General features: G+C 32.5%; 5 protein-coding genes across 5 annotated transcripts; 2 read left to right on the top strand and 3 right to left on the bottom strand.

Annotated features, from left to right (window-relative positions):
• Window positions 1-1,270: 1,270 nt before the first annotated feature.
• Window positions 1,271-2,566, bottom strand: LOC122609204. Its single transcript, XM_043782260.1, has 2 exons — window positions 2,074-2,566; window positions 1,271-1,920 (listed from the first exon to the last, which is right to left on the bottom strand). Exons 1-2 carry the CDS (start codon window positions 2,564-2,566, stop codon window positions 1,271-1,273), a joined length of 1,143 nt encoding a protein of 380 aa, XP_043638195.1.
• A 1,885-nt stretch (window positions 2,567-4,451) lies between these two features.
• LOC122606913 (WAT1-related protein At5g40240-like) lies at window positions 4,452-14,673 on the bottom strand. Its single transcript, XM_043779801.1, has 7 exons — window positions 14,309-14,673; window positions 9,860-9,925; window positions 8,049-8,162; window positions 7,766-7,964; window positions 7,528-7,686; window positions 7,067-7,218; window positions 4,452-4,753 (listed from the first exon to the last, which is right to left on the bottom strand). The coding sequence occupies exons 1-7, from the start codon at window positions 14,509-14,511 to the stop codon at window positions 4,606-4,608; spliced, it is 1,041 nt and encodes a 346-aa protein (XP_043635736.1). The 5' UTR covers window positions 14,512-14,673; the 3' UTR covers window positions 4,452-4,605.
• Window positions 14,674-17,915: 3,242 nt separating this feature from the next.
• LOC122606910 (putative pentatricopeptide repeat-containing protein At5g52630) lies at window positions 17,916-20,291 on the top strand. Its single transcript, XM_043779798.1, has 2 exons — window positions 17,916-19,716; window positions 20,273-20,291. The coding sequence occupies exon 1, from the start codon at window positions 17,923-17,925 to the stop codon at window positions 19,702-19,704; it is 1,782 nt and encodes a 593-aa protein (XP_043635733.1). The 5' UTR covers window positions 17,916-17,922; the 3' UTR covers window positions 19,705-19,716; window positions 20,273-20,291.
• On the top strand, window positions 19,687-25,693 carry LOC122606911 (protein DETOXIFICATION 42-like). Its single transcript, XM_043779799.1, has 14 exons — window positions 19,687-19,716; window positions 20,273-20,339; window positions 20,932-21,053; window positions 21,133-21,333; window positions 21,686-21,852; window positions 22,191-22,326; window positions 22,602-22,698; window positions 22,782-22,882; window positions 23,281-23,444; window positions 23,692-23,763; window positions 23,850-23,966; window positions 24,776-24,871; window positions 24,940-25,061; window positions 25,208-25,693. The coding sequence occupies exons 1-14, from the start codon at window positions 19,710-19,712 to the stop codon at window positions 25,251-25,253; spliced, it is 1,515 nt and encodes a 504-aa protein (XP_043635734.1). The 5' UTR covers window positions 19,687-19,709; the 3' UTR covers window positions 25,254-25,693.
• Window positions 25,694-26,030: 337 nt separating this feature from the next.
• On the bottom strand, window positions 26,031-27,085 carry LOC122608369 (flavonol sulfotransferase-like). The gene has a single exon (XM_043781464.1). The coding sequence runs from the start codon at window positions 27,074-27,076 to the stop codon at window positions 26,147-26,149; it is 930 nt and encodes a 309-aa protein (XP_043637399.1). The 5' UTR covers window positions 27,077-27,085; the 3' UTR covers window positions 26,031-26,146.
• Window positions 27,086-27,879: the final 794 nt, after the last annotated feature.

Raw genomic sequence — 27,879 nt, 5'->3', positions numbered from 1 at the left:
TCGTTAAGTCAAGTCACGTGTTGTGCATGTGAGGTATCAAAACCGTAATTTTGTGTATACTTCAAGTATCATTTGTGTAATTCACCCTAATAAAAATTATTAAGATATTTATATTTATATTTCATTTATTAAAGTGGGTAAATATTCTATATTAAAATTCACACACACACACACACACACATATATATATATATAATCAATTTCAAAATAAAAATTAAAAAATCTATAAAAGGATGTCATTATATGATACAAGTTTAGGCTTAGAAAATCTAAGATTAGACTAACGATTAACCCTGGAACTTTAAACACAAAATATTACAAATTGCTAACTTTGAGATATATTCTAAAACCGTAACGAGTATTCGATATTGCTTTACTCCTCTAATCTAAGGGGGATGTTAACAAACCATACGAAAAAATTATATTGCTTTTTAAAATTATATATTTTTTTAAATAGGTTTTATTAAAAAGAATAAATTAATAATAATATATAAAAGTGGAAATTTTAGTGGTTTTGATAGTTCTCATCCTTGATATATTCAATATACACATATAACAAAATAATAATGACATGTTTAATAATAAATGCATTCTTGTATCAACTATTTTTCTCGATATACTTGTCATTATAAAAATTATTGTTTCATAATAAATATCATATCTACCCAACTTAATAAATGAAGTATAAATAAAACTCTAAAATTCTTAATACTTATTTTTATAGTGAATTACAAGGATAGAACCTGAAGTATGTATGAAATTACAGTTTTGATATCTCACATGCATGACATGTGACTTGACTTAACGGTCAAATAGACGACTGTCAGCGATAGGTATGGTTAGTGTAAGTTTTTGACAACAGTGGGTATGAATCGCGTAATTTTTAAATTGTAGGCATAACCAGTGTAGTTTCGAACAAACCTCATGTATGAATTTCGTTTTACCCTTATATTTATTTCAATGAGTTGTTTGAACTGGCCATTTGAAAACTATAAGGGTGGGGGGAGAGCTTGCCCACTCCTTCCCTCCCCCTCCCCGATTTTTCTTCTCCTCCCCTCCCCTCCCCTTTTGCTAAGAGCACCTCGCCACCCCTCCCCACTCTTTTCTATTTAATTTCATTTCCATTTAATTTTTATTCAAATAAAAACTTTTTATTTCATAAATTAAAACTAATATAGTATTAAAAATAAAACAAACAACAAAATAAAACAACCAAATAAAACATCAAACTACAATATTAAACGCAACGACAACACAATACATGATTAAACTAGCGATCGATTCCCGGGATGAATGTGCGATGAATATGGTCAATGAGATCCATCTTAAGATCTTCGTGAACGTTTGAGTCATATATCTCAAACAGTCGTTCATCAGATGGCTGTGGCGCAACCGAGTGTTCCAGAATGTAATCAGGACTTATAGCGTGATCCTCATCACGCATACATGATCTTACGGATGGGGGTTTCTTCCATTTGTCGTGCCGGTTCTCTAAGTATTTTCCATTTTTTTTAATAATACCAAAAGCTCGCTCCACATCCTTCCTTGCAGCTTCCCGTGCCTTAGCATATCGAATCCTTTTCTCACCGGTTGGATGGGAAATCGTTTTCACAAATATCGCATATCTTGGGTAGATCCCATCCATGAGATAATACGGGTACCGATATTCGGTTCCATCTAAAGTGAAAGGAACCAACGGTGTTGTGCCGTCTTCAAAAGGATTGAACAAAGGAGATTGGTTCAACACATTAATGTCGTTGTTTGAACCGGCAACACCAAAGTATGCGTGCCAAATCCAACAATCCTGTGATGCAACTGCTTCAAGCGATATCGTCGGCCCGTGATGGTCACCTCGCGTGTACTGGCCACGCCAAGCTACTGGACAATTATCCCAAGTCCAGTGTGTACAATCAAGACTCCCTATAAACACATTTATTAAACCGAAAATATTAGCTAAACTACGTAATATATATATATACATATATACATTATTAACTAAACTACGTAATATATATATACATATATACATTATTAACTAAACTATATATATATATATATTAAGTAAAGATATACCTAACATGCCGGGGAAACCATGATAAGATGCATGATGATCAAGAATGCGTTGCGTATCAGTACGCGTTGGCCTACGCAAGTATTCATGCCGATATAACTTAATGACTCCATCACAAAAAGCATTAAGGGTGTCACGTGACGATCTTTCCGACATATTTAGGTAATCATCTAAACTGTCAGGATTACTACCGTATCCTAACTGGCGAACTGCAGATGTGCATCTCTGTAAAGCCGAAAACCCCCATTTACCACGCGCGTCGATCTTCCTCTGAAAAAAACTAAAATTGTTTTCCAAATCTGAAGCTATCTTCACAAACAACCGTCTACTCATACGAAACCATTGTCTAAAAAAAGTCTCATTAAATTTCGGTTCCTCGGCAAAGTAATCTCGAAAAAGACGGTCGTGAGACTCACCACGATCGTCCCGTCTTGTATACGTTCTTGAAGAGGAGGCAGTATCACGGACATCTTGTTGAATCGCATAATGCGCCATTGTGAATAGATTAATATACCGTTCTGTCTCGTCGAATGAACTCGAATCCGATTGAAAATTTGGGGGTGTTGGGCCATGATTGTCAAGAAATAAAGGATTGTTGAAGAAATGGTTCATGATTGTTTAGATGATTATGTGGATATATGATATATGTGTGTGTTATTTGTGTGTGTGCGCTTTGTGTGTTTGAAAGAAAAAAAAAACAGTGAGTTACAAAGAAGAAGAGAAGAAAAAGAAGAAAGAAAAAGAGAAGAGGAAAAGAGTCGTTGCCTAGTGGGTCCCTTTGCTTGTTTTTTTATTGGCTGTAACGTTCGAATTCATCGGCATCCAAACCGGCACCGTGGTGCCCAAAGTGCTCCCCTCCCCACCAGTAGGTCGGGGCGGTGTGCACACCGGTACCAGACCGGTACCGGTCTCCTGCCTACTCGACTTCGTCCACCCTAATAGAGCAGGTTAGAAAGGCTTAAATTTATTTGAAAAGAAGTTAAAGAATGCAGCTTTAACATCGTCAGGTTCCTCTACCCACCTACCCTCCACTTTGACGCCCTGAATCGACGATGTTCTTCTACTTTGATTGACTATGGAATGAAAGTATTTTGTATTCTCATCGCCTTCTATTCTCCATTTAACCTTCACCTTTTGAATTAACTCACGGATGTTATGGACATCAACGACCTTTAAGTCATGGATGAGGATTGATCTTAATTTATGGCTTTATATAAAGAGTTCAGTGTAATTTAGAACATGTAGTTCCACAAAAAATTAATCTTTAGCTTTATAATAAATCTTTATCTCTATCTCTATATATAATAAAGAATAATTGTTTTTTAAACTATTTTTAAAAACAATTATGACGTGACATGTCTACAATTTTTTTAAAAATATTTTAAAGTTATTTATGATGTCATATCTAATTAATAAAATTTTAAAGATAAATATCCCATTAAATATTTTCAAAATGGTTTATTTTATTTATGATGTTTACAAAAATTATTCTTTTATTAGAAAACAAAATAAATACTTTTTTATATAATATCATAAATGTCTTTTTATGTTTTATTAATGCAATAGGTACTAATATATATAATTATTGTGTTAATCAATTTAATATCTTCAAGCTGAGTTATAATATATCAATAACAAAAGTTATATACATTTTTTTAGATTTTTATTGCTTTTAAAATTTCTTTAAAAATGCTCAGGTTGATTAACTAGTATATAAATAAAACAAGATTCCCATGAAATCATTAATTTTTAATTAATGCTTACTTGTTATTATTTGATTTATTTATATCAATTATTTCTTTATTTTCTATATTTATATTTATGACATCATCCTATAATAAGTTTAAAACATTTTCTAATTGATTTATGATTTATTTTATTTTTAACCTAAGTCCAATATAAATTAAAATGTACTTATCTAATTTTTTTTAAACAACTATATGTCAATTTTCAAAAATTGTATCACCATATCTTTTCGTCTTAAGATTATCAATGAGCCCGTGTATATTAAATAATAAAACAATTGTTATAAAATCATCATTTTATAAAAATAACTTATATCTAATAATGAAGTCATATACATTCTTAATTTTTTCAAAGAAAAAATAGGCCACAAATGTTAATATGAAATCCCTAATCTTTTATTGAAAAAAAAAAAAATAAAAAAAATTCCTTCTTACTATATGAAAAGCCTTTTTATTAAGTCAATGTAATAAAAACTCTTATTTTCCATTTCAAGCTATAACTTTATAATATATCAAACAAAATTTACATACATATTTTTTGGTTTCAAAGTTTCTACTAAAGTAATCCGGATTGAACCTCAGATATTTGCTAGCAACAAAAATAAAATAATATTAAAAGATCCATAAGCCCATAAAAAAAAAATACCGGAATGGTAATACCGGCCGATATGAAATAGTGAAAATACCGAAATAATATCGAGATTAAAATATCGAAGAACTCTCAAATACCAGTAATACCGATAATACCCGCTAATATATATAAATACATTGCTTGCGACTCTCAGTGGGTTAGGAAATTAATGAACCTTGTTCTAGAACATCATGTGTCTCGAGCAAAGGAGCAGTGATCTGATTTGGTTGTGCATCTTTTGACTCTCTGGCTTTACCCCATACCACCCCATAAAATCCTATTGTTATTATGCTTCCTCCTAATACACTACACCATATACAATTTAAACAATTAATAGAAAAGATCTTTAATTAGTGGGCATATAGATCATAACATAAAAGCAAACATGGTTGGATAAGGGGTTTATCACACTCTGCCATTTGAAAACAGAGGTCATGGTTCGATCCTCATCTCATGTAAAAGTTGTAGGGCATTTTTTACCATTTAGGTAAAAACTGAAAGCAGTTTCTCTACTTAGGTAGGGGTAAGGTCTGCCTACATCTTAACCTCCCTCATACACCGTCGAGGTACTGGGACTCAATATCCACGAAAAACGGCACTGAGCAATTTCTTTATTTATATATCATAACATACTATTAGATAGGTAATGAGGTAATTGTATAATATAATCTACTTCACTAAACATTATAATCTGTATACTATTAGATAGGTAATGAGGTAAATATATTTGGGTTTTCTTTAATACATTTTATATGATTAATAAAATGTTATAGTCAGAACTTGGAAGAAAGTTTAGATATTTCATTTTAAAGTGAATTTCGTATATACATTTTTATGAGGGAAAAATGAATATAAGACTGTCCGACATTTAACCTTCGTTGTGCAACCCCTCACATACTAATATTTTAGTATTTCTTGATTAATGAATAAATGTTTGGGCCCCCATGAATTTTATGATTTAAAAAATTAGTGTATGAGTGTTCCACACCTAAGCTTACGTAGTTACCAGCTTTATATAACCATCCCCTTTTTATAACACTCTAAATAGCATATATACATGAAACATGTTTCAAGCCATTGACTCATTGAGCATGCTGTATTGAAACATATACAAGTATATATGAAACTTACTGAGTTTAGGAAGTTGATATACGATACTATCATATTTAACCCATCTTTTAAATTATATGTCCCATTACATTTTAAATTAATGAAAACACTACGAGTATTTCTAAATATCAAAGAAACTTAGCACTACATAGTATATAATGTAATACATGCATATATTATATGGGCTCTTTTCATCCATCCATGACAATACTTATAATTATACAACACAATTATATGATGTATGTTATTTTTGTGAATAGATAAAAATAATTGTGAGTTTACCACCTCCCTATATATATAATACTAGGATTTTTGCCCCGTACGATGCATGGTTCTTGAATTATATTTTCAAAACTTTTAGTATTTAATCAATAAAATTTTTAATAAACAATATTTAAATAAAACATTATATAAAATTAATTGAAAGTATTTAAAAATCTAATATTCAAAATTTTCTTAATATTAGATCCACTACATTAATGAGTGGAAAAACAAAATATTAGAATACATACATACATTTAGCAATAACAATTTTGTGAAATAAACTTGATATACTGACTTAGACACTTCGTACAAAACACATATTGATATAAACGTATTTATAGGTTAGTAATTAACAAACTTATATATTGAAAAAAGGTGCTAGCAATTATTTATTTGGAAACAAATAAAAAGTTAGACTATTTTATTTAATATATTGTTATTTTATTTTATTGATATTGTAACGAAAAAGGAATGTAGTATATATTAAATGGAAAAATTTATGGAGATGACACATAGAAAAAATCTTATGTGGCAAAGTATAAAGATAGTTTTAAGTTGAGTTAGATGGCTTTAGAATGCTAGGATAACTATTGTTTTATTAGATATATAGATTAGATATATATATATATATAGGTGAAAGTTATTTTAGGACTACTCTTTATTTTAGGACCAATTAGGACATGTGTTTTTTGTAACTTACATACCAGCATCATCATCTCCGACCACCACCATGATTTTCCGGTGGTCCCACCATGATTTTCCGGCGATGGGGACCACCGGAAAATCATTTTTAAGTTAAGTTACACATGTGTAATAAGTTAATTGAAACATGATTTTCCGGCGACGGCGGTGGTCTCCGGAGCTGGAGGACCATGTTTTTGGTCAGAGATGATCATGGTAGTGGTGGTCGGTGATGATAATTATGATGTAATCTTAATTGGTCCTAAAATAAGAGGTGGTCCTAAAATAACCCTATATATATATATATATATATGGAAAAAGTGAATATGAGGCTGTTATGCATCCAACTTGGGTGAAAAACCCCTCACATACTAATATTTTAATATTTTAAATAAATACATGGCCCCCAATGATTTTTACCTTTTAAAAATAGATATGTGAGGGGTTTTTCACCCAACTTGGATGCCTAACAGCCTCATATTTCCTTCCCCTATATATATATATATTTTTTTACTTGTATAGGTAGAAGATAATGAAAGCGTGAGATTGACAGACAGCGATTACCTTCCAATATGCAGTGTGTCACCGAGAAACATGACACCCATAATGAGTGCTATCACAATTGTTAACGGCTTAAACATAGCTACATAAACAGGCCCTTTGACGCGCAAGATCCAAATTTGTATCAATCCATTGAAAAATCCAGAAGTAAACCCCTGTGCATTTAGATCCCAATGTAAGATTAAGAATAACACTGTTCTTAATCTATATTTGAATTATATATTATGAATATAACGGATTTAGATCCTCTAAAGTTGAAAGTAACTTATAGGTAAAGTTGAGAGATTATTGACCTTTAGATTAAATTCAAGGGTCAAGATCATCAACTTCACCTATAAAGTTGCTTTCAACTTTACATGATCTTAATCCGGATATAACTCAACTCAAATAAAGACATAATAAATATAATGAAATTTTTTGAATACTTAAACATCTAATGCCTTATGGAAATGAGATCTTGTTACCACGTATAATATAGTGACCAATATAAGATTAGGTTCCAACTTCCAAGCGTCCATATCTCTTGCCAAGACTAACCCTCCAATTCCAGCTACAAATAATCCACTTACACTGAACACGAATATTACCATGAGGTCCACTGAATAAACCATCAATATTTTCGCCTACAAATACTTTAAAGATACTCACATTTCTAAAGACTCAATTAACTTGTGAATGATGAATGATTTGAACATTTGGTACCTGAGCAACTAGAGAGAAGGCAAGTATAAAATATTGAGATGCAAGCAAAAGTCCTCCAAGAATCCAGTCCAAGCTCACTGATTCCGATAACACCAATGGACCACTATAAACGGTCGCAATAACCGCTCCTGATATTGAGACTATTGTTCCTGCTATTTTGGCTTGACTAGTATAACTTCGCAAATGTACTTTTTCCATCCTACAAAAAGGCAAATGAAATGACTTATCATAACATTCTTATAACAACTTATTATAGTGAAAAAACAATGTGTAGGAAGATTACCTAAAGAAAAAGGCAAGCATGAAAGTAAAAGCAGGGGAAAGGTTGCCCATAATCGATGATAGGGTTGGAGAACTATACTTGAGACCGATGTATCCAAATACTTGTGCTAGATATCTGTTCAAGATATGATGAGATATATGAATAACACCATCATTAAAACTAATCGTTGTTTTCTTAACGGCAAATCTCTTACGACACTTACATCACTAATAACTGCTAAATACATCTAAATACATCTGTGTTAGGAATTGATAATTAGAGGGTGTTTGGGATTGCGTTATAAAGCGATTACCTGATTATTACGGTTGTAAAACGCAAATAATCTAAATAAGTGTTTGTATGAAAAAGTGATTTTTGGCTATGAAAACGCAGTTTTGGAGACCTACATGCTTTTTCAAAACGCAGTTTTGAAAACGAATAACATATTTTAAAAACGCAGATTTTGTTTTGTAATCGCAATACCAAACACCCCCTTAGACTTATACTCAATAAGGCAACAACTTTTATCAAAAAGGTTAACCCATAATAATAAAACAGATTTTTTCATAGTGAATTGGAAATTCACATATAAATATTGATGGATAATAATATATAGATCTAATTGGTATGTCTAAAAGTATGTCTAAGGATAAGATCATGACACATTACATGATTGTGGTAAAGATTAAGGTAAAGATTAAGAGAGAAAACACATGATACATGTGTCAAACATCTAATCCAATAAACATATTTTTAAGCATATGTTTTAGACATATCAATCATTTTCCAATATTGATTCATGTCAACCAATTTTGGATTAAAACTTGATATTTACCCACATTTACATGATAACAACGTTATGAAAGTAATCCATGCTAATTAATACTTCTTCGGTTCTATTTTAAATGTTTTAATTTAATTTTTAAAATATTTTTCTTTTAAGTTTGATCGTAAATATTTTGGTATATGTTTTTTATCATTGAAAGTAGATTAAAAGCTCATTCCATTCATATAAATTATATCAAGTATTATATAACAGAACGAAAAAAATTTATGGTCAAAGATCAAAAAATAAGACTTTGGAAATCAAACGAAGACGCTTAAAATATGACGGAGGGTAGTATAGGTAAAGTTTTACAAATATCTAAAAATAATTTTTAACCATTTGGTCTTAGATCAAGTGGCCACCTACGACACTCTTTGGGGATCTGGGAGGGGATGTTGGCTTGGAGACCAGGTATCCAATCTCAATTCTCCATGATTTCGGACATTTACCTCTTCAGACGCGTTCGGACCGTGTTATCACATCCTAAGTGACTGCTACCGATCAAACCACTAAACAACTAACACGCCATTTTAAATAAAAATAAAAAAAATTAACAAACTTTAACAATATAACTAAGTAAAAGGACTAAAAATTTTCATAAGCTAACTTCTTTGATTGTTTTAAGTGGAAAACCATAATTCATATAAATAAAGATAAAAAACTACGTTCGTAATACTACAAAGATTCTTTTATTATTTATATATTAAGAACCCCGCTAACTAAAAATAAAATAGACCATGACGTTAGTTGAAGATGAATTCAGAACCTTTTAACCAATTAGGGCCCATTTTATTTTTTTTAGTCATCAAGTGCTGAATGTATTAAGTGGTTGAATATTAGTCATATTTATTTCATTTTGTAAGTATTAAGTGGTTGAATATTAGTCATATTTATTTCATTTTGTAAGTGTTTTCCACATAATTAAAAATTCCACATAAATTAATTATTAATTAATTTTAATATTTTACAGTGGTTGAAGGCCTGAAAGAAAGTAGAAGTAACTTACATGAGCACGCTGAGTATAAATATCTTGCAGACAATGTCGAATTTGATAGGAGGAATACTTATGCCCCTGCAATAAAATTGGACCAAATATAATGTATTGGGTAGATAAGAGAAACAATAGCTTGTCATCAACACATCTGGAAACAATTATAGATGTTATATACTTATACTAGTCTTAATACCCGATTATAGTCACATGGAACGTGGTACGATATAGTACGCAGAACGAAAACGGGTACGGGGTTCGTAGGCCTCCAAAATCCGGTACGAAGGGGGTAGGTTCATTCGGTACGCCAATTCGGTACGCGAAACGACGTACCATTTTCGGTACGTAAATTTGGTACAAAACATATAAATAACTAACATATATTATGAACAGAGTTGCTCGACGACCCTCCATGTTGACCAAAAGCCATTGTTAATTATTGAATAATTCACGGAATGCGTTAATAGGGATTTGTAAAGGAATTATATTTTATGCAGCCATATAAGAGGGTTACGTGAATATATATACATAAGTAACTTTAAAAACCTAAAATTAAAAGAGCCCATATATAAATTTTATGGCCCTATAACTTCAAACCTAAAACACTAGTTGACAGTTGACAAACGCGTACAACACTACAGCCGCAACATATTCTTTTTCTCTCTCTCCTCTTTGTTTTGACCGGAAAAAAGAACAAATATTTTCTGGATCGCGATTTCTAACAACTCGGTACGGCGAACCGAAGCTCCTGGAACGCAAATTTCAGCCTTTGATACGTCAAATCAGGTTCGCTTATATTTACGTTCTGGATCGCGTTTCGCCTTCGTCTGGGACGATTTCGTACCGCGTTTCGGTACGAGGTGTACCATACGAAAAACTCGGCTTCGTACCCGTTTCCTGTGACTATGTACCCGATATACGGTAACTATATAGATTGTATCACAAAGAAATTCTAATATGTCATATACATAATTTATGAGTATGAAATAAATTGTGGTTAAAGTAAACCCATGATCGAAGCCAAATTAAAGTAAACAGTAATGATAAATATAACTCGGACTTTTGTCCAAGAGGTCACAGGTTCGATACTCTCGGCCTGCGATTGCCCGCCAGGATTTTGTCCTGGCTTTCGTGGAGCTTTTACCGGGTGAGGCGGGCCGGGGGGTGGCTGGGTGGAGAGGGGGGGGGGGGAGGGGATCGGGTAGGTCCACGGTATCCAGTCCGGATACTCGTGATCCGGCCCTTGCTGTTCTAATATATATATATATATGTTTAGTTATAATTTTAGATATACCTTAAGTTTTTACAATCACATGAAATTCGGAACTTGTAAACATAGCGGATGAAAGTAAATAGCCTTGTGATTTAGGATCATAAACTCAAAATTTTGAAATCTTCATGTTAATAAATTGTTATAAGTAATATAAATAATAAGAGTTGAAAAACTGATTAAGAAAAAGAGACATTTTTATTAATAAGACATTTTAAAAAGAGACATTCAAATAAGGTTATAATGTGTTTTGTATTTGTATGATAGTAGTTAAAGTTTAATTCTAAGTCCAATAAGGATATTGAATCTATATACAACTAATAAAGTTAATTTAATAAAATAAAATATTTTAAAATGACGCTTGTCGATCAAGGATTACGCCAGATGTTATTTAAAGAACATCTTAATCATGTTTTAGTTAAATTGATAGATCCTCATTACAATCATTTTTCTATCACACAATGAGTAACATTTTATTATTGTTATCATTAATCTCCATCTTATGCAAATTCCTACCTACTTAATTAGTATATTAGGCGGGTAACCGCATAATACAGTGACGGGTGACAGCAACGACGGTGATAGCGGTTATAACGCGACTCCCCTTGGCGAGAAGACGAACTCCCCTGAACACTATGAATACATCCACCGCAATGACGTTGACAGTAACATAAAGTCTAACGATTCACTGTTTGGTTGGGCCTAATTTGTAACTTTAGTTTTACGATAATGTTTTAATTTATTAAGTATGTAATGATTTATGTTTTAGGATAATGTTTTAATTTATTAAGTATGTAATGTTTAGAACATATCTCTCCTCTTTCCTCGTCTCTTTTCGCCTGGTCGATGGGTCACGATTTGCGAAAACCTTGATGAATTTGCTGGCGTTAGGTAAACGTCGATGAGATCTCACGAAGAGGCTATTGGAAAGGCCTAATTGACTAACACAAATTGATTAGTGATAGGGGTGTATCAGGAAGATGGGGACGAAAGATTACTGGGATTTTTTACAAATTTCTTTCTCGATCACAAGTCCTTGTCCTCCTCACTATTTTCAATTTTTGTTTTATTATTCTTCGTTGCATAATTAGTTTAATACGAGTATTTATCATTTAATACATAGTTGCATCTAAAATAATCGACAATTAAAATAATAAGAATATAAGAAATATATCTGTTCTGCCAATAATAGTTTTATCATTAGCGTAAATAAAGTAGTTATATTTTTGTTATAAACTTTACGGGATGAATTTTTGAAATAAAAATACAATTTTATACACACAAGCTAATCGACCCGGGTTCAACCCAGGTGTTGTAATTAAAATTTTAAAACAAAAAAGAATGTATCTAATTTTTGTTATCGACATATTATAACTTGATATGAAGAGTACCTATTACATTAACAAAATTTCAAAATATTTTATAGAAAAAATTAAAAGATTAATAATTTTAAATAAGCATTAAGTGAGTTATTTTAAATATGACATCATAAATGAAAGATAAAATTTTTAAAAAATATATGATCTTGACACCTCATAATGTTTCTAAAAATAATTGTAAAAAACAATTCTTCTTTATTATATATAAAGATTTTCCAATAAATATCTGTTATAAAAAATGATATAGATATGTTCTACATCTCATTTTGAATTTTTAAGTCATTTTTCCGACTTTGACCATAAATATTTTAGTTTGTGTGTATAACACTTGATAATAATATATGAATGGACTCGGCTTTAAATCTATTTCTCACTAATATAGTTTTCATTAACTACCATATAATATAAAAAAAAATTAAGATTAAAGTTTAAAAAATAATATCTTAAAAATCGAAATAAGACAACTAAAATAAGATAGAAGAAATACAGAATATGTTGAGTGTATATAAATCTTCCTGTTATTGATATATACAGCAATGTCGCTACATATTTATAGTTATCCAGAAGTCAAACCTATCGTGTCAAACAAAAAAAGTTCTTTAGATAATACGTATGTTTTTCGTTCAAACCTACATCCGTTATCATATTACTAAAGCCAACAAAATACCAGAAAACGTACCCTTACATACAAGTTAAACAGTACACTCAAGTTATTATGCCTGAATAAACTGTAAAAACTTATAATTGCTTGTTAAACATAAAAATCTAGATGTAAAAGTAAAAGTTTGATTGGAAAATTAACACAACAACTACGCGACCCAATCTCTGTACACGGGGTATGGATAGTTGATATATAAAGAGTCTTGTCTCCACAGCTTAATTGGAAAATTAACATTATCTCTAATCAGAGGCAGAGTCAGGATTTAACAATGCGAGGGGCTCGAGTTTCCAAAAGCGAATATAGCGCACGTGTATTTATTTACGATCACATATATATTGAGTAGTAGGTTATGCTTAAACATTAATTCGTTATGTTAGAATCTCGATTTCATTGAATTATTGGTAAGTAACTAATTAATACTCCCCTCCGTCTATTAGAAGTGTCATGTTTTGAATTTTTTAAAGTCTAATTTTTGCAACTTTGACCTTAAATAACTTTCTTTGTGTTTGATAATACTTGATGAATGTTATATGAATTGATTGTGTTTTAGAAGTGTTTTTAATTATGTAGTTTTTATCAAGTTGTATATAACACAAAAAATATATTCAAGGTCAAAGTTTAAAGATTAAAACTTTGAATATTTTAAAGATTAAAACTTTGAATATTCAAATTAGGACACTTCTAATGGGACGGAGGGAGTATTTCCTTTTTAATTTATATCTGTCTCAAATTATAATATTAATAGGTGGCTTTTTTTAACTAAAAACATATTACTTAAAAGTTTTATAGTTATAATAAACTTAATTTATACAAGTTAAAATGAAATATACTTTACAAGTATAAGGTTTAGAAAAAGAATAAATAATAGTTAAGGGGGTCAAATGAAAATGGTATAAAATATCTATCACTCTGATAGTCAAAAGTCTGGGGGATTTCATTTGCATCCAAGAAGGCATACAAGTATTTATGTTAAAAAGGTGGGTTTGATGGCTTTGAAATCTTGAATCTCATAAACAAGCATATATAACTAAAATCCCAATTCATATATGCCTAGCTATAACTCATAAACAATAAACAAATTTATATGACATGCAAACTCACAAACATATAAAAAGTTCAATATATATAGTGTAAATGAGATACATATATGTTACCTGTAGTGGATGAAAAAGTAAGGCAAGAAGAAAATGAAACCAACAAGGAAGGCATAGAAAGTGAAAACAAATGAGTTAATTTGTAGGGCACTTGCTGATTTGAAGAGTGTGTTACCACCAACAAGCATAATCTCCACCATCACCATTGCACCAAATGGCAATACATCTTTGTACAAGAAATCAACTCTCTCTTCAACACCCATTTATGATTTATGTTATATCTCTATTATCTAAACTTTACCTATGTTTCTTTGTTTGTTTTTATTTATTAGTAATGAGGGTGTTTGAAATGAATTTTATACTAATGGCTTACCAACTTCACTGTCGTTGGCCACTTGGCCCATCCAGCTTTCAAGGTGGCTCCGCCACTAATTATTGCTGAAGTCACAAAAGAATCCCTCAACTTGACATTTAAAATTGGGAATACAAAAAAAATGTATTTATGCTGCTAACCCTTTATTAAGCCCAATTTTTACTTTGAGCCCGTTTGTTTCCTTCATCTGTATTCTACACGACAAAACAAATTTTCCAACAAAACAAGACACTTTTTTCATCCGAAGACAACAAAACAAAATCTCCAAAAGTTAACTATTGCTTTTTTTTGTATCTACTCGTAAAGACTTAAATACTTCAATTCATCACCATAAATCCATAAATACATAGTTATACAAAATACAGTGACAAAATGCTAACCTCCAAGACAATGAGGTTGTTAAGGTCTTTGACTTTAAAAGGATCTACTTGGGTTTGAGTCACACTTCTCACATTTGTGAGGGTAGATTAATAAGGGTTTTTCGAGAAAATCCTGGTTTCCAGGCATACTGAGTAGAAGTAGAATAAAATGTCGTTAAAAAAAATGCTAACCCCCAAAATAAAGTAACCAAATGCTAACCCAAAAACAACAAAAAGATGCAGCATACAAGTACTTTCATCACCATATACTCCATTGTAAAGACATGCTTCTAAAACTCTCTATTGGTCTCCAAACTTGACCGTTAAAAGCGTTGTTACCACCATGTAATTCATCCATATGAAGGAAAAAAAAGGAGCAATTGTAACAAAATAGTACATATGATTTAACCATTTGATATAAGCGATGTGTACCTTTCTTTGTTGACATCCCGTGTTGTTATGACATTTTCCTTTACAATAGCCACATCTTTTTTTTTTCTTCTCATTCATAGACATTCCTATGCTAGACTTTTGTCTTGTTGCTACCTTCGGACGCCCTTTTGTCTTGACGCGATTTATTGGATCTGAAACAAGGGGTTGTGACATGTTCATATCTTTGGCAATTGGTACTGTTTCAGAATGCATCTCCGGTAGCTTGATTGTTCTTTCTTCTATATTGCTCTTCAAGAAAATCATCAAAGATTGCATTACGCTTTTCAATTTCGGACATGGAATCTCGACCATTTTCAATTACTTTGTTAAACTTTGCTCTAATAGACCATAAAGTAATCAAACTAACATCATTACTAATATCACAGTTAACACCTTCCTTCTCGTTTCAATACTTCCAAGTTTACTGTATGATGCTTTCATAGTCCATCTCGGTGATATGTAGTGATCAGGAATGGAAGTTAACAACTTTTTCTTCACATATAAAGGACATGTTTGCATAAAATTTCAAAAGTCTCAAATTTTGCACACAAACAAGAAGCAAGAAAAAGGGAACCAATTCTATATTCTACCGTTTTCTAACCATCTTTATTACATGCCAAATAACCAACTCGATACTTGACCACCTCGGCATCTTTGCTTACGTTTACACGACCACACTCAACACAAGCCTTCCATTCCTTTTTAAAGATCTCATACATATTTCGAGTATAACATTTTGCCACCTTTACTTCAATTGGATAATCACAATGCAATGTAGGTTGTGAGTCTTTACTTGTGACGGATCATCCAAAAGATGATTGCGTTCCTCCTCAAACTTGTCTACAACTCACTTTCCCTGCTTAACATAGATTAGTTATTGATGAATGATAAATGAGACACTTCGAATTATTATTGACGAATGACAAATGAGACACTTATAGTTTTATGCGAAGAAAACAAGTGTTGAGGGCTAACTAAAAAAGTGGACCGAATAGTGTCAAAGCTCTTCCGAACAGGTCATTGGTAAGGCGCTATATTATATATATATATATATATGGGGACAGTAAGTGAGAACACTTAAAAGCTACATTTTGATGCATTAAAGGTCCATAAAACTGACATAGTGCATACTAATTATCATTATTTAAGTGTTTAACAACACATTGATCCGTCAAAATCAAAAAAATCACGTTTTTTGTTGGATGCATCATTTTGATGAATATGCATTCAAGATGGATGCACAAAACAAAAAACGTGATTTTTTCGATTTTGACGGATCAATGTGTTGTTAAACACTTAAATAATACTATGTTAGTTTTATGGACTTTTAATGCATCAAAATGATGTTTTTAAGTGTTCTCACCATTCTTATTTTAAAAGTGTTCTCACCGGAGTGTTACACTATATATCTATATCTATATCTATATCTATATATATATATAGGTTTTAGGTAAAATAAAACAAGTATTAAAGTAAAACATATAAAACAATAGGTTTTTCTTCACCAGAAATCACTGTGCATCATGAAAATCATCATGCACCAATGTATATGTGAATCTCCGTGCATCAGTTTTATCATGATCTAAGGGTCCAGATCTTATCTTATTTGTTTTACTTTAATATTTGTTTTACAATAACTAACCCCTATATATATAATATAAATGGGAAAAGGGAATATAAGGTTGTCCGACACCTAAGCTTAGGTGTGGAACCCCTCACATACTAATATTTTATTATTTCTTGTTTAATGAATAAATGCATGAGCCCCATGATTTTTATGGATTAAAAAAACAATATGTTAGGGGTTCCCCATCTAAGCTTAGATGGGGAACAACCCCATACTCATTTTTTCCATATATATATATAGACTCTTATTTTGAGAACCCATTTTTATGTAAGAACTCTTAAATTTCATATTGGATCACATATTTTTTTTGTTCATTCACATGTGAAAAATCATAAAAACATATGTTGTAGATTTTTTTTTTTCAAAACCTTATATATAGCCGGTTATCATATGTGAACAAAAAATGTATACAAATTCATTCACAAGTTCACAAAAGGCTATTTTGAAGGTTTCTTAAAGAAATTTCTTCTACAACATACATGTTTATATTATTTCACATGTGAATGAAAAAAAAAATATGCGAACACATACACATTTTAAGAGTTCTCATGGTTCTTAAAAAAAATATTCTCAAAATAAGAAAACTATATATATATATTGTGGGAAATATTTAATCCTTTTAACAAAATATCCTAAAAATCATTTAGCTATTAGATGATGACATGTTAAAATATTAGGAGGCAAGATTAAAAAAGAAAATCAGTTCATACACACATATCATCATAGAAGATTTTTAGGTTAATATTTAAAAAAATATACTCAGTTTCATTTTCATTCTTAAATCACCAAGCTCAGAATTAACAAAATTTTTATGTAAATCTGTCATAAACTATTTGCCTATTTGGTCTTTATCAGCCCGTACGTATTCAAAAGAAGGATCTGAATGGCGGCAAACATATGTTCAAACATGTTTGATACGACCCAATTACAAGAACAAAACCAAAGAAACATATGCAACCTTCTTCTTTCTGCAACCAAATCAAGAAACATCCGTACAGGTTTACAACTTCATACCCATATCCTAAAATCAGGGTATCAAGCAATCCCAATCATTTCACACTACTTAATCAACTTATATTCCAAAACCCAACTCCCATTTCATTCCAAACTTGTTTTCCAAGAAACCCATATTAAAACATCAACAACTTGGAGTTCAATTATCTCTTGTTTTGCCCAAAATGAACTCCCATTACTTGCCCTTCAATATTTCAAGAAAATGGTGAATATCGGGTTTCGGCCAGATGATCATATATTCCCTAGTGCAACGAAAGCTTGTGGCTTTCTTTCGAATTGTAATATGGGTCGGGCTGTGCATTGTTTTGGGTTGAAAATTGGGTATGGGTTTGATGTCTTTGTTGCTAGTTCTGTTGTGGATATGTATGCGAAATGTGGTGAGATTTTGGATGCACGTAAGGTGTTTGATGAAATGCCTGTTAGAACTGTTGTTACTTGGAGTGGGATGATTTGTGGGTATGTTCAGTTTTGTGAAAATGAAGAGGCGTTGATGCTTTTTAAGCGAGCGTTATTTGAGGAAGTGGAAGTTAATGATTTTACGTTTACTAGTGTTGTTCGTGTTTGTGGGAGTACGACGTTGCTTGGGTTAGGGAAACAATTACATGGGTTATGTTGGAAGTTGAGTTTTGATTCGTCGAGCTTTGTCGGGAGTTCTTTAGTTTCAATGTATTCAAAATGTGGAATGATTGAAGCGGCTTATCGCGTTTTTGATGAGATACGTGATAGGAATTTAGGTATGTGGAACGCAATGCTTATAGCTTGTGCTCAACATGGGCATACTAGTAAAGCATTTGATTTGTTTCAAGAAATGGAAAGTAGTGGCGTGAAACCAAATTTTATTACGTTTTTATGCATGCTCTATGCGTGTAGCCATTCAGGACTAGTTGAGAAAGGCAAGTGTTATTTTGACCTAATGAAGAGATATGGCATTGAACCAGGTGATCAACATTATGCGTCAATGGTGGACATATTGGGACGAGCTAATAAACTACAAGAAGCATTCTCGATTATAAAAGAAATGCCAATTCAACCTACAGAATGTGTATGGGGAGCGTTACTAACTGGATGTAGGCTTCATGGAGATACAGAATTAGCGGCTTATGCTGCTGACAAAGTGTTTGAGTTAGGCCACGTGAGCACGGGTATGTATGTCTTGTTATCAAACGCGTATGCTGCTGCTGGGAGATATGAAGATGCAGCTAGAGCCAGAAAGATGTTACGAGATATAGGGGTAAAAAAGGAAACAGGTTTAAGCTGGGTTGAGGAGGGTAGTAGAGTTCATACATTTTCTGCAGGGGACAGACGCCATTTTAAATCCAACGAGATTTATAAAAAACTGGAGGATTTGGAAGATGAGATGGAGAAAGCTGGTTATGTTGCTGATACTAGTTATGTTTTAAGAAAAGTGGGTGGGGAAGAGAAAAATATGGCGATTAGATATCACAGTGAAAGATTAGCTATTGCGTTTGCTTTAATTACCTTTGAGGACAATAGACCGATAAGAGTTATGAAGAACTTGCGTATTTGTGGTGATTGTCACACGGCAGTAAAGTTTATGTCGAAATGCACAGGAAGAGTGATCATTGTGAGAGATAATAATCGGTTTCATACATTTGAGGATGGCAACTGCTCCTGCAGTGATTATTGGTGATTGAAATGTTAGGTCTGGACCCTTAAGAACTGGAAATTTATTGCTACATTAGTAAAATTCAAAGTGTATCACAGCACTCAAATGATTCATTTTGAAGCTTAACGTTCTTCGGCCTTTTAAACGCACGATGTGTGAATCAAGCTCTTGCTTGAACTTTGATTTTATAAACTTTCATAGTTGTATCATCTTGATTACCAAAAGATGATACAACTAAAAAAGAACGCAAATGCTTAAAACAAGAAGAAACAGCAAACACTTTAAGGATGACGTGTCACCAGGACAAAAAAAATTATATTTTATATTAAATAAATATAAAAACCAGAAGGTTTCAGGGGTGTGATCAACCAAGGGAGGGTTTTATGTATATATCTTCTTTCTATTCTATGTGATTTTGGGCTAGTTATTCTTCATTTTATTATTTGTTTATCTATTAACCTAACAGTTTCGTTATTGATATTTAATTAAGACATACTTTTTTTTCCAAGACTCTTTATATATTGTTGTTTGTTGCCACCTTTTTGTGTTGAATATTACTCCGTATGTGTTTATTTTGAAATGATGGTGACAGATGGTATTGTGTATCTAAGGGAGAAAATTCAAAGAATTCCCTTGTGGGTCGTGTTTGAGGATACCAGGTAATTAGTCTTGTATAAAAATGTTAAAAAAATTTCATATGGATTTTGTGAATTTTGGGTTAATTTTGCCTTTGTTAAGGTTTGATTGTCTTGATTTGATGATAAAGTATTGAATCCTTAAACAATATTTTGTTAATTTTTGTGATGTGTGTTTCTACCAACATACTGATTTAGGTAAGCCACTAACTAAATGGTTATCAGCCATCAGGTCATTATAGAGTACTCGGTGTTGTCAAACGGACCACAGTGAGACTGAAAACACTTGTCATCGAAAGCATAACCATACTGAAGCATTAAGTGTTTGTTTATGATGATGGTTTTATGGTTGTTTGTCATTGCTTGTTAAACTACTTGTTTTTTGCAAGTAATTAAATAAGAAACTTTGGTCGTTAATGGAGAAAGGTGTTTATGCTTATCAACTTAGTTATAGTTAGGGTGATATGGTATATTTTTGCTTAGTAGTTTGAGATTGCTTGCTTCGATCTAACTACTTGGTGGACTCGATTATAAGTTAATTCACAAATTTTATTGTGAAATAAGTTGTCCCGCCCCCAAAACTGAAATTGAAGTGGTGGACTTTTCTATACTGTAGGAGTGCTTTTAGTAAAGATGAGTTGAATATGGAAATAGCGCAGATTGCAGTCCCTGCAGCTCTAGCTTTAATGGCAGACCCCATTGCTTCTTTGATAGACACAGCCTTCATTGGGCATTTAGGTTAGTTATTGTAAGTACTATGAATAACTTATAATTTGTATGTTGTTTTGGCTCATGAAAATAAGGTTTTAAAATATAGGGTCTGTGGAGCTTGCTGCTGTTGGGGTCGCTATAGCTATTTTCAATCAAGCTTCAAAGATTGCTATATTCCCACTTGTGAGTGTCACGACTTCTTTTGTAGCTGAAGAAGATAGTTCTACAAGTTCAGCACTCAATGACATCGAGTTGGAAGAGGGATCATCTTCAAATATTGAGAAAGTTTTGTTGCTTCCAAAACCTCGTATGATTAACTTAACAACCCACACTTGACTCTTTGAGAATTTGACTTTTGACCATCTTATTTTGCTTTCTTTATAATAACCTTTTATTTGCTTCTTCAAATTATAGTTTGGACCCAAAATTGTTCAGAAGGTGAAATACAGAATCCAATTTTATTTCAGTAAATATATCACGTTTTTCTGTGTATATTATATATATAAAGAGTGCACACCGCTTAGAACTCATGCCCGGTGACTCACCATCTTCACACATGGATCACAAGATATCGTTTCTTCACATGGGTCACACACACACACACATGTGTGTGTGTGTATTATGGCTTATAGGTTAACATTGTTTCGGTACTTGACCAGATACTATGAACAAGATGTTGACTAATATGGACCAAGTGCACCATAAGAGAAGGCATATCTCATCAGCTTCATCGGCGTTGTTGATAGGTGCCACGCTTGGTCTCATCCAAGCTTTTTTGCTCATCGTCTCTGCAAAACCATTATTAATTTATATGGGTATAAATTCTGTAAGTCTTAGGGTTAGTCATTTGATGCAAATTTTTACAAAATTCTTATATTATTTCCCTGCCGTGGGAAAAATGCAACTCTTAAATAAATTCCAAGGTAAATTTACGTTTACCCATTGAGATCGGCACAATACATTTACGTCCAAAGTATCCCTTTATTTGGCCTTTTCAAATGTTATATATGATATCTGACAAATATCAAAGATTAACGCTCATGGGATGGAAAAATATCAACTTTTGACGTCCATTTTTCTACTATGAAGCAAATGTGAAATGTGTATTGTTTTAGTTTGTTTGATGAAACTGAAGTCCTGCAGCCAACTTTTATTACCGTTCAGGATTCTCCGATGCTAAGCCCTGCGTACAAATATTTAACGCTAAGATCTCTCGGTGCACCGGCTGTTCTTCTGTCTTTGGCCATGCAGGGTATTTATAGAGGTTTTAGGGACACCAGAACACCATTGTATGCAATTGGTAAGTATTGCTACCTTATGGGCTATTTAACCAAAAGGACACATCGTTTATGAAAATATCTATACTGTTGGCCAGTTATCTATAAAATACCCTTCTAAAAAGGGAGAATTAATCTGGTGTTAAATCATGCAATGCCCAATAGTGTCTAAGGACAACAAGGGGCATGTTAGTAATTGAACTTACCAAGAAACAAAAAACGTTGCAATATTCATGTGATGGATGAGGCCTCAATTATGATATATATTGTAAATGTAGTAACACTGTTTTGCATTTAGTGGTAGGAGACGTAGTAAATATCATCTTGGACCCGATATTGATATTTGTATTCAAGATGAGGGTTACAGGTGCTGCCATTGCTCATGTTTTCTCTCAGTAAGCTCTACACTTTTAGTTAATATTCAAATTTCTTGATATTATGGTTCCATACTGCTTTTGTTTACATACTATTTGTGAAGGTACTTGATCGCAGTGATACTCTTATGGAAATTGATAGAACAAGTTAACCTTTTACCTCCGAATATTAAGGATTTACAACTTGGTCGGTTCTTGAGAAATGGTAAGCAATATTGTTTCTAGTAAAATCATGTGCTTTTCAAAAAGAAAGTACATTTTGACATCTGTGGTCAAAAAGAAAGTATATTTTTTTCTTTTTTCTACTTTTGACAACAAGCAATCTTCAAGTAATTTGAAATATGCACACAGAATTTAACTGTATGGCAAGACAAGTTTCCACTTTATTATTGATGTTTTTTTTTATCAAGATTTATTAGTCATATTAATTAATATCAATTGGGTAAAAGGTTACATTAAAATTCATGAATATTAAGATAATATTAAGATGACACGGGAAAGTAGTTTTATGACCACACAAGTTTATTGTAAGATCAAACCTGATTAGCTTTATAATTGATGAAACACTTGTATAACCAGATGATTTGGTGCTGCTCAATTCAGGTTTTCTTTTATTAGTGAGAGTAATTTCTGCGACGTTTTGTGTGACCTTGGCAGCATCTTTGTCAGCCAGGCTTGGAGCAACCGAAATGGCTGCCTTTCAGGTCTGCTTGCAAGTTTGGTTGGCAGCCTCTTTGCTCACCGATGGTTTGGCTGTGGCCTGCCAGGTAAAGAATACATTACAGCTCGGTTGAAGTAAGACTTTCACTTTTAAACTCAAAGGCTGTATTTTCAAGTTGAAGTGTTTTAGGGTAACTTTAACATGATTAATGTGTCCATAGAAGTTATGTGTTTGGACTTTATCATATTGACTAAATTGTTCTTTAGAAACTAAATAGTAAAGGTCAAAATTGATTTTTTTTTTGGAATTTGACTCTAGAAGCTCTAGCTTATGGTTTTGTGTCATTTATTCAGGCAATTCTTGCAGGAGCGTTTGCAAGACAAGATTTCGAAAGAGCCAAAGCAACAGCTGGTCGTGTACTTCAAGTGAGTTTGACCTTTGAAGACTCACCAGCCAATCTGAGGTTTTTACCAGTTTTGGAATAAATGTAAACTGTTTTCAATTTCTGCAGTTAGGTTTGGCTTTGGGACTCATTCTCTCATTCATTGTTGGCATTGGATTAAGTTTTTCATCAGGATTGTTCACGGTAGACGACAAAGTTCTGCAAGTGTTGAGTTTAGGCATCCCGGTATCCATTCTTCCCTACTTTCTTTCTTTTTGACATATATGATCTGCAAAATGAAAATCAAACATTGTGGTTCAGCTCTCTAAAACTGCATTTGGTTCACTCCTATCTAAAGACTATAGGCATAGTACTTTTCGTACCTTTTGATAACAAAGGTATTCATGTTGGGGTGAGTAAAAACCTAACAAAAACCAAAAAACAGATAAAAATCGAACCCAAAACGACAACCGAAAACCCAACAATTAGTTTTCTGAAAAACTGAACTTTTATGTTCGGTTCAGGTTTTGATTTGATTTCATCTAAAAACAGATCCATAAAACCCGAACTAAAAGTATATGTTGTTTAGTTTAATTCATAATTATATCATTTTATTCTTACATCTATTACTTATGCTTCGTAAAATATATTAATATATTTGAACTTTTTTTGCTTTTTGAGTGTATAAATCAAAATCAATTGCATGTTTTAGGTAAAAATTTACAATCATATCAATCTGGTATACAAAAAATGCGTACCAAATTCATCACCTAAAATGATAAAATTAGCCAAGTAAAACTATAAGATAGAATTAGCTAAGTAAAACTAATTGTATGTTTTGACTTTTGAGGTTTTTTCGTTCTATTTCAACCTTGATGATTTGTTTTTGAAACTAAGTTAAAAAAGAAAACGGAAAAACCGAAAAAAGCCGAGCCAAATGGTTTTTGGATTTCAAAAACTGACCTGCAAAAACCGAACCATGTTCATCCCTATGAGGGGAGAGAAGGGGGGAATAATTTAAGTTGCTAATGCATCCTACATATTTGGTGCATTAGTTTGTTGCAGCAACCCAACCCATAAATTCTTTGGCATTTGTTGTTGACGGGATTCACTATGGAGCATCTGATTTTCGCTACTCTACCTTCTCAATGGCAAGTCCATTTTCTTTCTTTTTCTCACTTCCAAGTGTGCACATCAATCTAAAGTTTCTCTTTTATAGGTTTTAATAGTGTTAGCAAGTGTGGTGTGTTTATTGCTCTTATCATCACATTTCGGGTTTGTGGGCATATGGGTTGCGTTATCGATCTTCATGAGTTTACGAGCAATGGCAGGTGTTTGGAGGTAACATTTTGGTCTAAAATGAAACTAAGGAGATAAAAAGAATTAAGAAAAGTCTCTTTTATCTTCTACTTGCAAATTTATTATATTCATGACTTGCTATAACCTTCTGGTTTAAGCATGTCTAATGTTACCTTTCCGATTTGCAGAATTGGAACCGCAAGTGGACCATGGAGTTTTCTCGACAAATATTAGGCTCTGGATGTCACGGTCTCCTCTTTTGTGCTCATTATTTACCCTGAAGTTGCATCACTAGCCAAGTTAATTACTTAAGTGTACAATTTTTATGTTCACAACTTCAAGCTATTCTGTGTAAAGATCTAACCATTAGTGCATCCTCAGCCACATGGAAAGAGAAGTTGTAATACACTTGGATATTTAAAGGAAGATGATATGTGAAAACAACACTACTTTGTGATATACAACAATCTTATGTTTCACACATGCACTATGTTAGATGTATACAACAATATATCGTTAAATTGTTATATTTCTGGGAACAAAAATCATGTTTCTATTACATAGATTTTGAATGGCAACTATTATATCAGGTTGTATGTATAGTTCTTGTAGTTTAACAAGTAAATTCTGGTTGCATTTTGTGATCAATGGCAGACTTGATTGGTTATCTGTTTTTACTAGATTCCGTAGAACATGTGAGCGGATAAAATGTGGGAGTCAAACTATTTTGAGAGATCTAAGCTTAGATTTTATGAATGTTAAGAAAACTGGGGGTAATTCACCTTAACAAGCTAAATAGACTGTACACGGATGTGTCTTACACATGAAGCATATTTACATACTAAGTTGTAGACATCGAGACATATATACACATGCATATACTGTAAATATATATACTTGTATGTATACTTGTGTATGCTATGTGTAAAATTAACAAAAGCTTGTTTGAAGCAATGAACTAATATCTAAAGCCTAAAGGGAGAATATCAATAATGATAGACCGGAAAGGAAGAACCAACACGCAATTATTTATAACCATTACAATACAATGTAACATTTCAGAGACCCTGAAATAATGCTTATTATGTAGTGAATACAAATTAAAACATGGTCTGAACTTGAGGCTCTCATTTCAGAACTAAACCAGTGACACTCAGTTTCTCATCCATGAGTCTGTCTATCTTTTCTTTCATCTCATCCGTGAAGTAGTTCTCCCAATCTCCAACCTTAGCCTTCCTGTAATAAAGTCGATTTTCTACTATCTTACGTAGTTTTCCTGCGCTTTTGTTAACTTCTAAGCTGCTCAGATGCTCAAAACTACACAACTTTACAATGTTTTCGACCACACCTGCATTCTCTTCTTCGATTGAAAAAGGATACCCGATGAACTCTGCTAACTTTTTCACATTAGTTGTAGGGTCAGTTTTCAAATCTTCATATTTCAAGAATAAAACTCTATCTGGCCTTTCCAAGCTTGCTTTCCAATATCCCAATATATGATCCCAATACGGCCCATAATACGAAATACCCTCACAAAACTCTTCAAACGCCTCCACAAATGGCGAATCTTCCACAGGTACCTTTAAAGCTTCTCTTAGGTAATGATAATGAGAAACTACAACATCTTTTGTGTTCCGATAGATGTAAACTATCTTGCAGTTTGCATCTAGGACGGACTCTGGCAATGAGGGGTAAGGAAGGTGTGTGGCTACAAGTGGAAATGTTGAGTTTTTGTGGTTGTGTTCAATCTTATCAAGATCTAACTCTAAGAAAGGAACACATTCATGAGTCAAGGTTGTGAGCAAAGGACTAGTTGATGGATCAAACTTTTCTCGGGTTACAATGGAAAATGCCAAGCCCTTTAGCCAAGTTGTGCCGGTTTTGGGGCAACTGCATAGTAATACATCACTAGGCTCGGCCTTGTAGTTTTGGTGAACCGAAAATCCTCCTAAATGGAACAAATGTGGGAACCAAAAGTCCTGATTCTTGTACCATGTTATTTTGCCTTTCAGCCAGCTGCAGTTGTGTTTTGGAAATGTTTTAAACATGTCTTCCATGGTGAATGAGTTAATATGTAACTTAAATGTTTGGCTAGCTTGAATTTGGTAAACCTTCAATATATAGATATAGACTAAATTTGTGCCACGCAATGCAGTGGCAGTGAGGCAATGACAGTGTGGTTGTTAATGTAAAAGTAATTTCATTGTGATCGGCGATGTGATTAACTTTTGCGGTGGGATGTGAAAGGGGGAAGGAGGGGGACGAATTGTGAATTAGCATTTTTTTTTATTTGTTTCTGCGTTAGGGAGTAATAGAGCTTGAATTTTTTTAAGGGCATTTTAGTCACCGTCTATAAAATAGAAATAAAGATGTAATAAGATGGAGGGTAAATTAGACATATCAATTCTCAAATTTAAGAGAGACGGGTTCACTTTATTTTATTAAGGAGTATAGATAACATATACCGTACTGCAGACTTTACCTAAACTTAGGTGCTGTCATTTTATAAAATGTTACAAATTAAATCTTTGAATTTGATAAACATACATAGCCCCCCTAGAATTTTACATAACCTCTCTCTGAATTTTACATAATCCCCCTGATTTACCTAAGATAAATACTGCATGTTTTACCTAACATTTCCCCTATATTTAAAACGAAAATAAATATAAGAAAACTGTTTCTGTTAATAACAATACAAAACTAATCCCAAGTTGGCCATTTTGAATATGTATATCCTTTTCCAACTTGTGCTCGATTAAGATCTATATCTCCAACTTGTGCATAATTAAACCTAATTTATATGAGTATATCATTCACATTTAGATTCTAATCTTCTATATACATATACGGTTAAGTT

The sequence above is a fragment of the Erigeron canadensis genome, chromosome 7, assembly GCF_010389155.1.
Source record: "Erigeron canadensis isolate Cc75 chromosome 7, C_canadensis_v1, whole genome shotgun sequence".
NCBI classification, from domain to species: Eukaryota; Viridiplantae; Streptophyta; class Magnoliopsida; order Asterales; family Asteraceae; genus Erigeron; species Erigeron canadensis.
Note: the sequence above shows the minus strand (reverse complement) of the source record. Positions and strands in the feature narration are given on the sequence as shown.

Bases quoted from the DNA above. Each gene is read 5' to 3' on its own strand.
- LOC122606910 (XM_043779798.1), top strand. From the start codon at position 17,923: ATGGCGGCAAACATATGTTCAAACATGTTTGATACGACCCAATTACAA.
- LOC122608369 (XM_043781464.1), bottom strand. From the start codon at position 27,076: ATGGAAGACATGTTTAAAACATTTCCAAAACACAACTGCAGCTGGCTG.
- LOC122606913 (XM_043779801.1), bottom strand. From the start codon at position 14,511: ATGGGTGTTGAAGAGAGAGTTGATTTCTTGTACAAAGATGTATTGCCA. The intron at 7,965-8,048 runs GTAATCTTCCTA...GCCTTTTTGTAG, and splicing joins ATGCTTGCCTTTTTCTTTAG to GATGGAAAAAGTACATTTGC. The intron at 7,219-7,527 runs GTAACAAGATCT...CTAAATGCACAG, and splicing joins TGGTCACTATATTATACGTG to GGGTTTACTTCTGGATTTTT.
- LOC122609204 (XM_043782260.1), bottom strand. From the start codon at position 2,566: ATGGCGCATTATGCGATTCAACAAGATGTCCGTGATACTGCCTCCTCT. The intron at 1,921-2,073 runs GTATATCTTTAC...ATGTGTTTATAG, and splicing joins TGGTTTCCCCGGCATGTTAG to GGAGTCTTGATTGTACACAC.
- LOC122606911 (XM_043779799.1), top strand. The intron at 22,327-22,601 runs GTAAGTATTGCT...TTTTGCATTTAG, and splicing joins AACACCATTGTATGCAATTG to TGGTAGGAGACGTAGTAAAT. The intron at 24,872-24,939 runs GCAAGTCCATTT...TCTCTTTTATAG, and splicing joins GCTACTCTACCTTCTCAATG to GTTTTAATAGTGTTAGCAAG.